Source organism: Eumetopias jubatus, unplaced genomic scaffold (genome assembly GCF_037043125.1).
Source record: "Eumetopias jubatus isolate StellerSeaLion01/CBP00866 unplaced genomic scaffold, mEumJub1_p1.0 scaffold_8, whole genome shotgun sequence".
Classification (NCBI taxonomy): Eukaryota; Metazoa; Chordata; class Mammalia; order Carnivora; family Otariidae; genus Eumetopias; species Eumetopias jubatus.
The window spans coordinates 92853518-92868601 of NW_028274814.1; the positions used below are offsets into that span (position 1 = coordinate 92853518).

General features: G+C 40.6%; 1 protein-coding gene across 7 annotated transcripts in view; it reads right to left on the reverse strand.

Moving 5' to 3' along the window:
- GRIP1 (glutamate receptor interacting protein 1) overlaps positions 1-15084 on the reverse strand; it is a 393897-nt gene that overhangs the window by 47727 nt on the left and 331086 nt on the right. For all 7 annotated transcript variants that reach the window (XM_088025633.1, XM_028111005.1, XM_088025632.1 and 4 more), the window contains 2 exons: positions 3903-3972; positions 1650-1795 (listed from right to left, as the gene is read on the reverse strand). In XM_088025633.1, the coding sequence (XP_087881759.1) occupies positions 1650-1795; positions 3903-3972 (216 nt within the window). The remainder of the gene's footprint in view (positions 1-1649; positions 1796-3902; positions 3973-15084) is intronic.

Below are 15084 nucleotides of genomic sequence, written 5' to 3' on the forward strand. Positions count from 1 at the left end.
ATATACAGCAGAAAGTCTCTTAACCAATCTCTCTTTAGCCATTACTGGATTAATTGTGGTTCTCTATCTTTATAAAATATATCTACTAATGCTATTGAATGCCCTAGAGTAATAGCTCTTTCTAGTACCTCTGTGCATCTCTGTGCCTGCTAACAATTGAGTTGTAAGCTTAAAAATTTAGAGTCAATTTTGTTTATTCCCAAGCCTGTTTATGTCAGTTTTACTAGTTTTTGTAACTATGTAATTTAATGGATCTTACATAACCTACGAAACACGAGTATAGTGGTTCTATGAAAACAGAATCAAATGCTTTGGAAAAATTCAGTAAGGGGAGTCATTAGGCAAAAATCTACTAATTCTGTAGAGAAAAAACTTGAAAACATTGGGCAAATAAAAATCTAACTGGAGTAAACATTCAGATTACTTTAAATTCTTTAAATGCTCACTGTATTAAAACAAAACAAAACAAAACAAAATCAAAACTGGAAAACACAAACTGTATATTACATATAAGGCTTAGGCCAACAAGTAAAAAGACTTATAACTATGATCAGCAGAATGATATTCATAGCAAAGAAGTTGGCTTCAGCCGGGCTGCTCAGATTGTGTTTCTTGGACCACAGTAGTGGTATTATCAGGAAGTTTGTTAGAAATGCAGAATCTCAGGCTTCATCTGGGAGTAATGACCAGAACTGTGTTTTAACAAGCTCTTCAGGTGATTCTGAGGCCTAAGAAAGTTTGAGAAGCACTGCCCCACTGTATTCATCCATTACTGGAAACCCTACAAATGGATACAGCCCTTTTAGAAAGCAACATGGTACAAGACTCGTCAGGAATCCTGAGAAGTTCCTTTTTATTCTTACTCAGCAATTTTACTTCTAAAAATGTTTCCTAAGGAAATAATTCAGAAGAAGAAGAAAAGTTGAGTGAAGATATCCATACATAAAGATGTCCGTGATTGTACTATCTATGATAGTGAAACAATTGGAAGCAATCTAAGTAAGAAGAGAAAAATGATAAATAAATTACAGGCAGTAAATAAAAAAATGATAGGTATTAAGTGTTTGAAAAGTGGTAATGTGCTTAAGAAGTTATAACATGCACTATGGCTATAATCATGTAATATAAATATCAACTAGAGAACAACTGGTTCTGGGGCACCTGGGTGGCTCAATCAGTTAAGTGTCTGCCTTCGGCTCAGGTCATGATCTCAGGGTCCTGGAATCGAGTCCCTCATCGGGCTCCTTGCTCAGCGGGGAGTCTGCTTCTCCCTCTCTCCCTCTCTGCTCCTCCCCGCTGCTTGTTCTCTCTCTCTCTCTCTCAAATAAACAAATAAAATCTTCAAAAAAAAAAATAACTGGTTCCATTGTATTAGGGTAGTACTGGGTGACGATTTAGTTTTCATTTTTGAAAATAATTTTGATACTACCATAATGATGTTTTATAATAAAAATATCTTAATTATATCATACCATTATTTAAAATTCATACTACACTCTCAACACACAATTTAAAGACCCTTTTAACTATGTAGAACACTGTTGCAATGTCACTAGCCAGCTGTTGTATGTAAAACATCAAGATCTAGTATCTTCTGTGACAGATGCACAGTTAGAGAAATCAGTCTTAACTAAGGAAGCTATCAATACCTGAGTTATCTTCATCTTTGCGGATTTTGAGCTTCACCAGGTCTTCACACTGCTGGAGGATCTGAACTGCATCTTCCATTGAACAGTTGTCCAGCCGGATGTTATCTATTGCAAGTAATTTATCCCCGAGTTCCAGGGTGCCAGTCCTGTTAGTAAATGCAGAGCAACACATGATTAATGAGCACTTACCCGGGTCATTTAAGAGGCATTAAGAATAATGTAGCATTATGGCAGCCTTTAGAGGAAGAGAGGTTCTTCAACTCTTTTTAAATTGCATTTTATTAACAAATCCTTTTTTTCCAATCTTAGTTTGGATGGCTGCCATGACATTACATTTCAGAGTATTAAAAACTTTTTCTTTCTTTTTTTTTTTTTTTACTGGTTTCTTGAATTAGTCTAGTACCACTATATAAGCTTCACTCAGGAATTCTAAGTTTCCTAGGAAGGGAGGTAATGGTGCAGGGTTTACGGACACTGCGTGTCCTCATGCTTCTCCACATCGTTGCACTACCTTTCACCCTTGGCAGTCCAGGTACTAGGAAAGGGTTGGGAGAGAGAGGGAAGTCATGGTGGGCTGGACTTAGTGGAGGTCTGACTCTTGGTGTCCCTGCCATTTCCACCTGCCCCGGGAAACCCATGGCCATTGAGAGTCTAACACTGGCACTGGACCTTGGCAGGTCTGTTGAAAATTTTTAAGGTCCATCATGAAATGAGAAAAATAGTGGGAATATGTATGTGTTTGTAGGCACATGTATGTATACGCATACATATTTGTAAGACGGTTATGTTTTGGTAAGAACTATCCTTTATGCATTAGGTCTGTGACAGACACCGGTAATTGCTTTCAGCTTCTAGCCTCCTCTCTCTTCTTCTGGGTCATTCCCTGAAGATGCACACCCCAGACTCTCTTAGCACCACTCCCACTTCCCTTCTGTGGCTAGAAAATTGCAATAACTGGAGCAAAGTGGTGAGGATGGCAGAGTTGTCTCCCCAGCCCCGCACTGCCTGCCCACCTCCCAACTGTTACATGAGACACACACTGCAGACTTGTTTGTCCCAGTCTATTCATGAGTCTCCCTGTCATCGGATCTGAGCCTATAGCTATATACCTAAACTCATACAACGTCCTTTCTACTTATTGAGCATTAAAATACGACTTTAATGAAATGACTATCATAATAGATAGGATATTAAAGAAGTCCTTAATTGGACAAGAGAAAGTTAACAGTCTTATTTCAGTATTCCCAAAGATTTAAAAATATTTTTGATCTAGGGGCACCTGGATTGTGCAGTCGGTTAAGTGTCTGACTCTTGGTTTAGGCTCAGGTCATGATCTCCGAGTCGTAAGATCCAGCTCTGCGTTGGGCTCTGCTCCAGTCTGCTGGAGATTCTTTCTCCCTCTCCCCCTGCCCCTCCCGCTCATGCTCTCTCTCTCTCTAATAAATGAATAAATCTTTAAAATAAATATTTTTGATCTGTGAAATCAAAAGTTTGAGACTCTCTGATTTTGACAGTATATGGATCAAATAGAAGACAAACATTGTTCAAGGCTCAAGGATCTGGCTTGGCTAGGGAGGACATTCTGGCATCTAGCAAAGCTTTTCCACAAGCTATAATCTCCACGTGGGGTGTTTCTCATAATTTCTCTTTTTAGCTGGAAAATGAAGGATGGAAGATGATCAGGACTCAGGAAGGACCCTAAGAGATATTTTCAGGTGATTGTTGTCTGCAGTGGGTACAGAAATAAATTTATATAAGGTGTGAGAGCTACGAAGTCATTGCATGAGGAATGTTAAATAGGATCGTTTAATAGTGGCTGTCTGGAAAATACTAAGAATACCATGATCCATTAGCAAGGTCTACCTTGGGTGTGGAAAGGGTCATTTCCACTTTATTTTTTTAATTTTTTATTAGACAGAGAGAGAGAGAGAGAGAGCGAGCACAAGCAGGGGGAGCAGCAGGGAGAGGGAGAGGGAAAAGCAGGCTCCCTGTTCAGCAGGGAGTCCGATGTGAGGCTCCATCCCAGGGCCCTGGGATCATGACCTGAGCCGAAGGCAGACGCTTAACCGTCTGAGCCACCCAGGTGCCCCTCATTTCTACTTTAATTAAGGAATGCCTTACACCTGGCTGGCTCAGTCGGTAGAGCACGCAACTCTTGATCTTGGGGTCATGAGTTCGGGCTCCATGTTGGGGGTAGAGTTACTTAAAGAAAAAGAAATGCCTGGAATGAACCAGAACATTCATTTTCCTTACCTGTGTGCCACACTTCCTTTCTTGATATCTGATATGACAAGGGGATCTCCTGGTTTTCTGCTAGATGGTGCTGTAATAGTGAAGTTAGAATAGTCACACCTTTATGTCCATAATTCACCCACACCATACATTTCCTGTTTTATAGCAATGGTTGATGCAAGTACAGTTTGTATGCAAAGCAAAGATGTTCAGCAAACGAATTAGAAAATGTGCACATTACGTCTTCTTGATATAAAAATGTTTGTGTTGAAGTATTTATAAACTTAAGAACTAAAGCCAAGTCATTTTAAATTTGCAATTGGAGAAAGCAATTGCAGAGCTGCGCATCAGGTTTAAATCTATTTCAACTTGTGATTCCCAAGAGAATGGTGGAGGGTGAATACCCCAGTAGGAGACTATCAGAAGCAACTGGGGGCTCCCCTTAGTGGTATTCATATGTGCTCCCTTCTCCCACTTCTTCCTTCACTTCTTTTTGGTGAGGAGACACCACTCTTTATGGGACCGTGCCATATTACTCAAGCATACAGGGTTGGAAAGTGCACGAGATGCACTGATTTAAAGTTCTTTTTTTTTTTCCATAAGGAAATCTTTTGCTAGATAGACTGTAAATCTTAAAATTTTGCTTACACATTTATACCTAGAACGCTCTGAAGTGTTCCGGAATGTGAATATTTTATTTTATTGACAGTAGTAAATATTTGACTTAATTATATTTTTATACATATTCGCATTCTAAATATGCACATATAACTTTTATTGAGTTTACAGATTATTCTATTATCCTGCACAGTGGTCAGTTTTTGGCTTTATAACTTCTCTCAGGGATATTTCCATTTGATGAGGATGAAAAGCAATTAGTTTTGAGTCTACTGTAGAATTGATCCTGAAAATGAGCTATAGTTCACATAAGTACAAAAATATTATCTTGATCTAGAAAGTTTACATTTAATTTAGGTGTTTGATAATTAAAATAACCCATACTGACATTTATAAAAAAAAAACAATTTGCCTCCGAGAGGAGATGTTTTGCCAGTTTGAAATCTGTAGTGATTTCCTTTTAAGGATCATTAAGAGGCCCCTAAAGTAACACTTTATTATAAACAGGCTGATCACCCCATAATAATCATAGAGCCATATCATATCCCATAATCCCACCTGAATCCCAGGAAAATGTTTATGCATAAGAACAGATGGTTTAATATCTCAACACAACATTGAAAGAAAAAGCAAATACATATACCAATACCTTACCCACTCTCTAAACTAGCCCATAGTAAATATTAATGGGACTTCATTCAATCATTATTCTTAGCTTCTAGCAAAGTATGCAAAACATTCTATTCACTACAATTAATTCATAATTTAAACCTCCACTCAATGATTTGATATAATTCCTCCAGAGAAATATAAATATTTAGCATTTTTATACATGTCATATTTTACAACTGCAAATTGTTTTGGGCATAGGGCTCAAAGACAAAAACTTTGTTATTGCCAAAAAATACAACTTTTTTAGCATCTGCCAATGATTTTTACTCTATTTTGCCAAGCTGTAGTAACCATCACAGAGCATTCAATGTTTCCCCTGGTTTTTAATAAAATCCACGTTGCACTGAAATGGTCTGAAATGAAACAATAGTAGAGGCAACAAAATACATCAAACGCATCCCTGTCATCTTTGCAACAGAGGAAAATAGCACTGGGGCCTCTTGGAAACACCCACACGGCTTTGCAGAGAGGTTTGAAAGTTATTAAGGCATATGGACACATATGGTGGCCATTCTCACATTTACGAGATTCTTCTCTTTCTCCTTTAACCAAGACCATAACTGAGGCTTGAAAAGCTCATCAGGGTAGATGCCCACTGGAGTGATGAAGTTGAACCCGGAAGTGGGTCCAAATCTGTACGAGGTCCTGGCACTGTGGCTACCGAGCCTACCAGGCGTGTTAAATGTGGCTCTGGGGGCTCAGACATCGTTTGCATACCCCAGTACCTATGTTTTAATTCTCCACAACCTGAGAAGAAGTCACAAACCAAGCATGCTTTGCTTGACTTGTAGTGCTTCAAAAAGTTAGAATAGTTGCCAGCATTTAAAAATTAGTAGATTTCATGCACATGTGTAGCGTCTTTTAAAAAAATTGGAGAGGCAGCATGGCAGAATGATTAGGAGCTGGGACCTGGTAGCCAGAATGCTTGGGTCCAGAATCCTGGCTCTGCCACTTATCAGCCATGTGCGTTTGAGTGCATAGTCTTTAGGCACCTGAGTTTTCTAATCTGCAAAAGGGGGTGAAGAGCAATAATAGTGCTTACCTCAGAGTTTTTGTGGCAAGGATTGAGTTTTTACATTAAAGCCATCCGATCGGACCAGTGCACATGCAATGCACCATGTGAATGTTTACTTTTATGATTATCTAGCAACACTGGACACTTTCCAACTCCCCCCTTTGGATGGAGCCTTCAATTTCCCATTTGCCACTGTCTTCCCTGGATGGATCTCATTCACTGACTTGCCTCACCCCTGAGGGCTTCTGAATTTGTGACCCTTTGAATGAGAATACACTAGCACTTAATGCTTCGAATTTGATCAAAGTTCTCCACAGAATCATTTGTTTAATACATATTTATTGACACTAACTATAAGCTAGGCAGCTCTGCTCTAAGCACCAGCCATGAAACCCCATAGAAGTTGCATAAAACGGGGGGAGACAGGGATGGTTAAATCTCATGAAGTTATTAGCCATGAAACTCTCTCTTTTGCAAAGTGAGTCCAGCTGGGAAGGCCATACAAACCATCATATGGTGGGGAGGTTATCCTACAAGTGTCAGGAGTGTAGCCTAGCAAAGAAGAGTAGCACATGGTTATTGAGTTCTGAAAGAGACAAAATAGTTTCACAACTGCTTGAAATCTCAATGTAAACTGGTCAAATGTATAGAACTGAAAGGCTGACAAAGGACAAAGAACAATGACACAAATGCCGTGTTGTATGATATACATTAAATTTAAAATACTGCCTTTTCCTTAGTCATAGTTCATAAAATAATTTTAATTCCAATTCTTCTATTAGTTGTTTTTGTTTTATTAGAGCTACATTTTTGAGTCATCTACAAGTTTTTCAAAACTCGTCACTTTCCCGTCTTTTACAGCTATTTTGCAATCGAACAAGATGATGTCACTAGAAATTTTATCCTAAATCACAAGTACCCATTTGTATAACATCACAATGATTGATTTTTTTTCATGCCTCTCATAGATGTACAGTCTCGATCCTCACAAGAAAACTCCCTACCATGTTATTTTTTAAAATTTACTTTTTTACCCCTTTATTTTTATCAAAATTATACATGCATACAATTTGAAGAGTCAGATTTCTCCAAGAGCAGCCCTTCATTTCTTACTTCCCCAGATGCTGTTGCTATATTGCTAAATAACATACAACTGTTACTATTTAATTATTTTCCAGTGCTAATTATTTACCTTCTGTTATGAAAGATGCTATACCAGCACCATATTCACACATGTTTCTTGTCCTGTGGGCTCCCCGCATTCTTCCAACACAGTTTTGTCTGAACTTTTTATAAGATCAGTATTTGTTATTTTCCTCAGTATGACTACGTAAACAGTATTCACAGACAAGTCATGTAGCATACTGTGACCACTTGGCTTTTCTTAGGATATATTTTCCCTGTAGTTGTTTATTGTCTTGGTGTCTTTGTTTAGTTTTCTTGTATTAATCATGAATTCAACTCCTCAGATCCCAGGTTACATAAATGTTCTCTTGGTATGACAAATCATATCAGGGTTTCTCGCAGAGGTTTACAACCTGTCCGCACTGTTTGCTTTCTAGGGTTGCGGCATAGATCTTAGGAACTTCCTTCCCACAGACCCTGAAAGATGTTCTCTTGACTTGTGTTACACTAATTAAACAAGGAGGCCATTAGACTGAGGTGGCTCTAAAGCTGTGATGGTCTATAGAAGCGACCCAAAATCTAAGCCTGTCAATGCCTCAAAATTACAAAATCAAAAATGCTAAGGAAAACCAATCACAAACAGCCGACTAGGCTTTAAGCTACAGCCAACCAATAATTTCCTTTCTCTGTGTCTGTACTTTCTCTGTCTTCCCCCAGGCTCCTGTGGGTAGAGCACTCCTAACTCCTTCCAGTTTGGCGCTGCCTGATTTGAATCTATTTTTCCTTAAATAAACTCTTAAATTTTTAATATGCTTCCGTTTATCTCTTAACCCTGCTCTCTCGCATCCTTGGAGCCCTCCTACTGCTCTGTCCTCTTTCATCCTGTAAGGGTTATTATTTGGATAGTGTGTCCTTTGGACTCAGCCCGTACACTTATCTAAAAACTTGTTTTTTTTCCTAATTTCTGGAATTTCCCCTCACCTTTATTTTAACTTCTGCCATGTTCGTAAGTTCCAAGAGCTCTTTGTCCCCCTTGGTATGTTGTTTTAGACTAGTATTCGTTTCCTGCCTCCCATCCACACAGTATCTTAGGTTGTTCCTGACCTTAATGAAAACCTTGCTCCTTTTTACAGTTTTTTTCTTCCTGAATGTGCTGCTTCTGTTTCTCTTCTTTGTTTTCGGTGATAGACTTGCGTATCAGATTCTTCCCTCGGGTGTCTGCTTTTTCTCAGCTGTCTGTTCACATGAAAGATGCAGCCCTACAAAGCTGTTAGAAAGCCTGGTGCACCTGAGAGGGGTCTGCGGACTCGGTCTTCCCTGGGTAGTTCAGGCCAGGCTGTTTCTTTGGGTCAGATGGCCCTGATTCTTCCTCCCACTTGGAGGGTAGTAAGCCCGGCGACCTGGCTTCTCTGGGCTTACGGAGGGGAAGGCGACTAGCAGTCTCGACGCTGAGTATGTACACTTTGCACTCAGCTGTTTTCAGAGAGCAGCACAGTTTACCCTCAGCTGTGCTCTCCCAGGCCGGAGGCCCTCCATTTCATGCTTTCCAGAGACTGAAACTCACTTCCGCCGGGGAGGGGAGAGCTGTGCTGGCTGGGGGAAGGCATCTAAGGGACTAATTCATTCTTCACAGACTTTCAACCATTCCTTGTGTCTCAGCTCTCCTATCACTCTCACTGCCCGGAGTTCCTCATTCCACCAGTTCCTGATCCTGTTGGGGGTTTAGGACGCAAATTGGGTTCCATGTCAGCTTTCCCTTCTGCTTCTTTATTTTTTAATTTTATTTTATTATGTTATGTTAGTCACCATACATTACATCATTAGTTTCTGCTGTAGTGTTCCATGATTCATTGTTTGCGTATAACACCCAGTGCTCCATTTGATACGTGCCCTCTCTAATACCCATCGCCAGGCTAACCCATCCCCCCACCCCCCTCCCCTCTAGAACCCTCAGTTTGTTTCTCAGAGTCCATCGTCTCTCATGGTTCATCTCCCCCTCCGATTTCCCCCCTTCATTTTACCCTTCCTGCTATCTTTTTTTTTTTAACATGTAACGTATTATTCGTTTCAGAGGTCCAGGTCTGTGATTCATCAGTCTTACATAACTCACAGCGCTCACCATAGCACATACCCTCCCCAGTGTCCATCACCCAGCCACCCCATCCCTCCCACCCCCCAACCACTCCAGCAACCCTCAGTTTATTTCCTGAGATTAAGAATTCCTCTTATCAGTGAGATCATATGATACTTGTCTTTCTCTGATTAACTTATTTCACTCAGCATAATACCCTCTAGTTCCATCCACATCATTGCAAATGACAAGATTTCGGTTTCTTTGATGGCTGCATAATATTCCATTGTGTATATATATATATATATATATATACCACATCGTCTTTATCCATTCATCTGTTGATGGACATCTAGGCTCTTTCTGTAGTTTGGTTATTGTGGACATTGCTGCTATAAACATTGGGGTGTACTTCGGATCACTACATTTTTATCTTTGGGGTAAATACCCAGTGGTGCAATTGCTGGGTTGTAGGGTAGCTCTATTTTCAACTTTTTGAGGAACTTCCATACTGTTTTCCAGAGTGGCTGCACCAGCTTGCATTCCCACCAACAGCGTAGGAGGGTTCCCCTTTCTCTGCATCTTCACCAACATCTGTCATTTCCTGACTTGTTAATTTTAGCCATTCTGACTGGTGTGAGGTGGTATCTCACTGAGGTTTTGATCTGGATTTCCCTGATGCCAAGCGATGTTGAGCACTTTTTCATGTGTCTGTTGGCCATTTGGATGTCTTCTTTGGAACAATGGCTGTTCATGTCTTCTTGATTGGATTAGTTGTTCTTTGGGTGCTGAGTTTGATAAGTTCTTTATCGAGTTTGGATTCTAGCCATTTATCTGATATGTCATTTCCTTCTGCTTCTTTAAATTCATCATTTGTCCATCTTCTTTGCTACTTCCAGATTTGGTTGCTGCTATCTATTTTCCTTTTCTTCTGGGTTTGTGCCTTTTGAAAAATCTTATACTGCTTTTTTAAATTTTTTTAAAGATTTTATTTATTTATTTGAGAGAGAGAGAATGAGAGACAGAGAGCATGAGAGGGAGGAGGGTCAGAGGGAGAAGCAGACTCCCTGCTGAGCAGGGAGCCGGATGTGGGACTCAATCCTGGGACTCCAGGATCATGACCTGAGCCGAAGGCAGTCGCTTAACCAACTGAGCCACACCCAGGTGCCCTATACTGTTGTTTTAAAATGGTATGGGGTGAGAGCAGCACTAAATGCCAGGGTTCAAGCAATCATCTTTTGGCCCTGAAGATTTAAAATCACTAGTCCTCTCTCACTATCAGAAACTGATTCTTAAAGTGAACATGGATTCTTTGTTTCTCAAATAGTTGTTGGAAAGGTAGAAAATGACATTCTCTATCTTTTGCTTAAAAACTTTGTATTAGCAGGCAGGTAAAATCTTCTGGATTTTGGAGCTAATTAAACATGAATCAACAATGTATTTAAGAACATTCAATAATATCTAGCCTTTCATGGATCTTACTCTGCTAGTCAAGGTACTTTGCTCATAGAGCCTGATAAAGTGTCCAAACTACATTGGACACACACACACACACACACACACACACACTCAGTTTTACTTTGCTTGCAACCATATATATGATACCTGGCAAGTAAAACAAGTTATTTGATTTGAAATGGAACAGCAAGTAGAATTTTTATTGCAAAGTTCGCAAAAAACTTGAGCCATTCTTTTCTAAATACGCTTAAGACTTAAGGGGAAAATGACAGATTTGTTGTGCTTGTCATAAAGGCTGCTTTATGATTTTATAAAAAAAAAAAAGCAAGCCTTTGTTCCTGAAAACAATTCAGTCACACTAAAAAGGAAAGCCAACAAATTAACTCCACTCATAAAATGCTATCTTTTGCTTTTCTGATAAAGGATGTGGGAAGGGTCACCAATCATGTAGAGGCAGTGATGGGTGCTGATGTGACAACAAGCCCAGGTTAAGTCAGACAGAATGGGTTTGAATCCCGTGTAGGCTTTATGAGCTCTGGGTCCTGGGCAGGTTACCCAGCTGAGCCTTTCTTTTCTTTTTCTTTTCTGTCTTTCTTTTTTAAAGATTTTTTTTATTTATCTGACAGAGACAAAGCAAGAGAAGGAACACAAGCAGGGGGAGTGGGAGAAGGAGAAGCAGACTCTCCCGCTGAGCGGGGAACCCGATGCGGGGCTCGATCCCAAAACCCGGGGATCATGACCTGAGCCAAAGGCAGACGCTTCACGACTGAGCCCCCGTGGGCACCTCGCTTTCTTTTCTATAAAATGGGCATAGTTGTCACGGGGTCGCTTTAAGGATTAACTGAAACACACATATAAACTGCTTATTGTCATGCCTGGTACAAAGTAGATGCAAATCCTTGTAGTAAAACTGCAAAAGAAAACAATGTCAAAACGACTCTGACGGCAACTGCGCATGACAGAGGCAACCAGCGTTCTCCGACTTGAGAGGTAGGTGGGCTGTGTGGCTGGGTATGCGCTCTGGTTTCTGATTGGCTGACGTCTCAGAGCTTCAGGAGGCTGTTTCACTTTATTTGCTATAATAAATTGCTCCACATTATAGCAATAACATCAATAAAAGTCATGCCTGATGCTAATGTGCTATGAATGTCTCATCAGGAGCTTCAGAAAATTAGTCTAAAACTGCTCACCACATCCAAAATCGGAGAGACTCATTTCTCAGTCAATTAGTTCTGAAGAGTGAGTGAGGCTTCAGCCAAGTGTGAAAGGCTCTGGTGGAACGTTTCCCCAGATGAAAACCTGCTTTTTACCACCCAGGCTCTCACAAGGTGAGGAAGACAACAAGAGGACTTTGTATAAAGATAGTGAGAAACACCAGTAAACCCCTGCATGCCTCAGTTTCACTAACAGTACCTGTGTGTTTGGTTTCCTACCGAAGTGCTATAATTGCAGTTGGCGTGAAATTTTGTGGCGGTAGAGCTTGGATTAAGCTATTTCATGAAGCTCTATATGTAAAATAAATAGCAATCATCATAATAACTAACACTTGTTAGGGTGCATAATTGGTTGTAGGCATTTACATATACTAGCTCATTTAATCTTCTCACAATTGCTACAAGGAAGGGAACAAGTGTGCTGTTTTACAGACAAGGAAATGGTACAGAGAGGTCAAGAGAGTGGAGGAGTGGAGTATGTGGGCTCTGAGGCCTTGCTCTTAATCATTTTCCAAGTTAGTGCTTCTTTAGTTCACCCAAGGACCTTTGCATAAACATCTGTATTCATCATCTCCTTCAAAGGCTCATTTTCTGGAGTGCCCAGTGGGTAGCAGAAGATTGTTAGCAGAAGATTGTTTCCGCTAGACTCCTTATACATTCACTCCGCAGAGCCAGGGATTAAATAAACACCTTGTATATGCCAGGAAACGTGCTAGGCCTCAGGAGTTTATTACTTCATAACAATAAAAAGGGATTCTGGTCTTTTTTTTTTCTTAAAGTGAATTCTGTTTTCTCAATTGGGAATATATGAGTATTTCCCATGAGGAGACACACATTTGGTATGGGGATGATAAGTTGTATAAAGGGAGCTGTAGCTCTAGATGGGCTGACAAGCAGGTTTGACAAGCTTACGTATCATTCCTCCATCCAGGAACGGCATATAACACTTCTAGCTTCCACCAACAGCTTTAGCTTATGCTGGCTAGAAGTCAGGCCACTCTTGTGGGGGTCTGGGGGAAGTTTCCATTGTTGGTATTAAATGTAATAGTTCCTACATAAAACCATCATAAAGCATAATTTTAAATGATTCTTCATAGGAATAAAATATGTTGTAGCTGTGTATACATGAATACACTTAAGACAAATTGAGCATCTAAATATTGACTTTAAAAGAGGAATATATCAGGCGCCTGGGTGGCTCAGATGGTTAGGCGTCTGCCTTCGGCTCAGGTCATGATCCCGGGGTCCTGGGATCGAGTCCCGCATCGAGCTCCCTGCTCCTTGGGAGCCTGCTTCTCTCTCTCTCTCTCTTTCTCTCTCTGTCTCTCATGAATAAATAAATTAAAAAAAATCTTTAATAAAAAAATAAAAGAATATATCACAGGCTTAGTTTTTAAATGGATACTTTGCTTTATAGTTATATTCTTATGTATATCAATTTTTTTCTTCAATTGAAGTATAGTGGACACAGTGTTACATTGGTTTCAGGTGTACAACACAGCGATCCGACAAGTCTCCATGCTATGCTGTGCTCCCCACAAGTGCATCTACCACCTGTCACCATAGAACACTGTCACCACACCACCGACTCTATTCTCTACGCTGTCGCTTTTTTTTTTAAAGATTTTATTTATTTATTTGAGAGAGAGAGAGAACGAGAGATAGAAAGCACGAGAAGGAAGAGGGTCAGAGGGAGAAGCAGACTCCCTGCTGAGCAGGGAGCCCGATGCGGGACTCGATCCTGGGACTCCAGGATCATGACCTGAGCTGAAGGCAGTCGCTTAACCAACTGAGCCACCCAGGCGCCCTACGCTGTCGCTTTTATTCCTGTGACTTCTTCACTCCGTAACTGAAGCTGTATCTCTCCCTCCCCTTCACCCATTTTGTCCATCTCCCTACTCTCCTCCCCTTACATACATCAATTTTTAAGAATAAATCTATTGTATAAAAAACATAAAGACCACTTTCCCACTTAAAATGTGGACGTAAAATGACTACATGACAGTAGGCTTCGGAGCTGTGGGGGTCTTCAGCAGACGCACTAGAAAGAAGCATCTCTAAGGACAGGAAGGGTGTTTTCCCCAAAAACTTAGCAAAGGCTCGAGGCATGCTAGGCGCTCAGAATGTATTTATTTCATGCAGGCAAAGGGAAGAAAGAATGGAGTGGAAGGCAGGGCCCCTGTGTGTAGCCGGAAGGTTATACACTCCTCCAAGAGGGACCGCTTTCGCAGCCAATTCTGATGGAATAAATCAATGGAATGGAATAAACAGAATAAATGAGAGCAGCCTTAACGTTACATGGGGGTTGCAGCAGCCACCCTGAGCCCCAGATATTTTTGGAATAATAGTAAGTTCTGATGAGTTCTCCCTTAACTTCAGTAATCACCGCTGTTGACAGAATAATAGCATACTTTCTTTGTCTCATAATGAACAAACTGAGAGGCTCAGTGATCCAATTAAAGGCATAGATGACTTCAGTAGTACCCAGAATCGGTCTAGAGTCCCCAAAATCCCATTTCAGCTTTGCACTTGTCAGAGAGAGACATGGAGACACATCAGTCCCACTCTTCTCTCAGTAGGGCCACACTGGGGCTCAGGACGTGGGTGCAAGCACTCTCCTGTGCATACAGCTTCTTGTTCTTCACAGTGATTCTGTCGTGTAGTTCCACTATTTTTAGTGCTGCACTAGATCTGTCTGAGGGATTGGGTATACCTGAAATTTCATTTTCAGGGTTACATTTATATTGTCAAAGTTGAAGCGGACGGCCCCCATTTCATACTGCCCAGTTGAGAACTATTTTTGCCTTAACCACTGACACAACTGCAGTCCAACAGAGTGAAGTGAGGCACTTCATGTGACCTCATCGCTCCTTCTTGAAGCGACCACTCCTTGGCCACAAACATTGCCTCTTCGGTCTTTATGAATTAATCATTAGCTTCATTCTCTTGGGGGCATTTGTGGATGAGCCTAGTTTATGGATATTAAAAGCATAAAAACGTCAATTCACATTCTATAAATGGGGGCTGAAA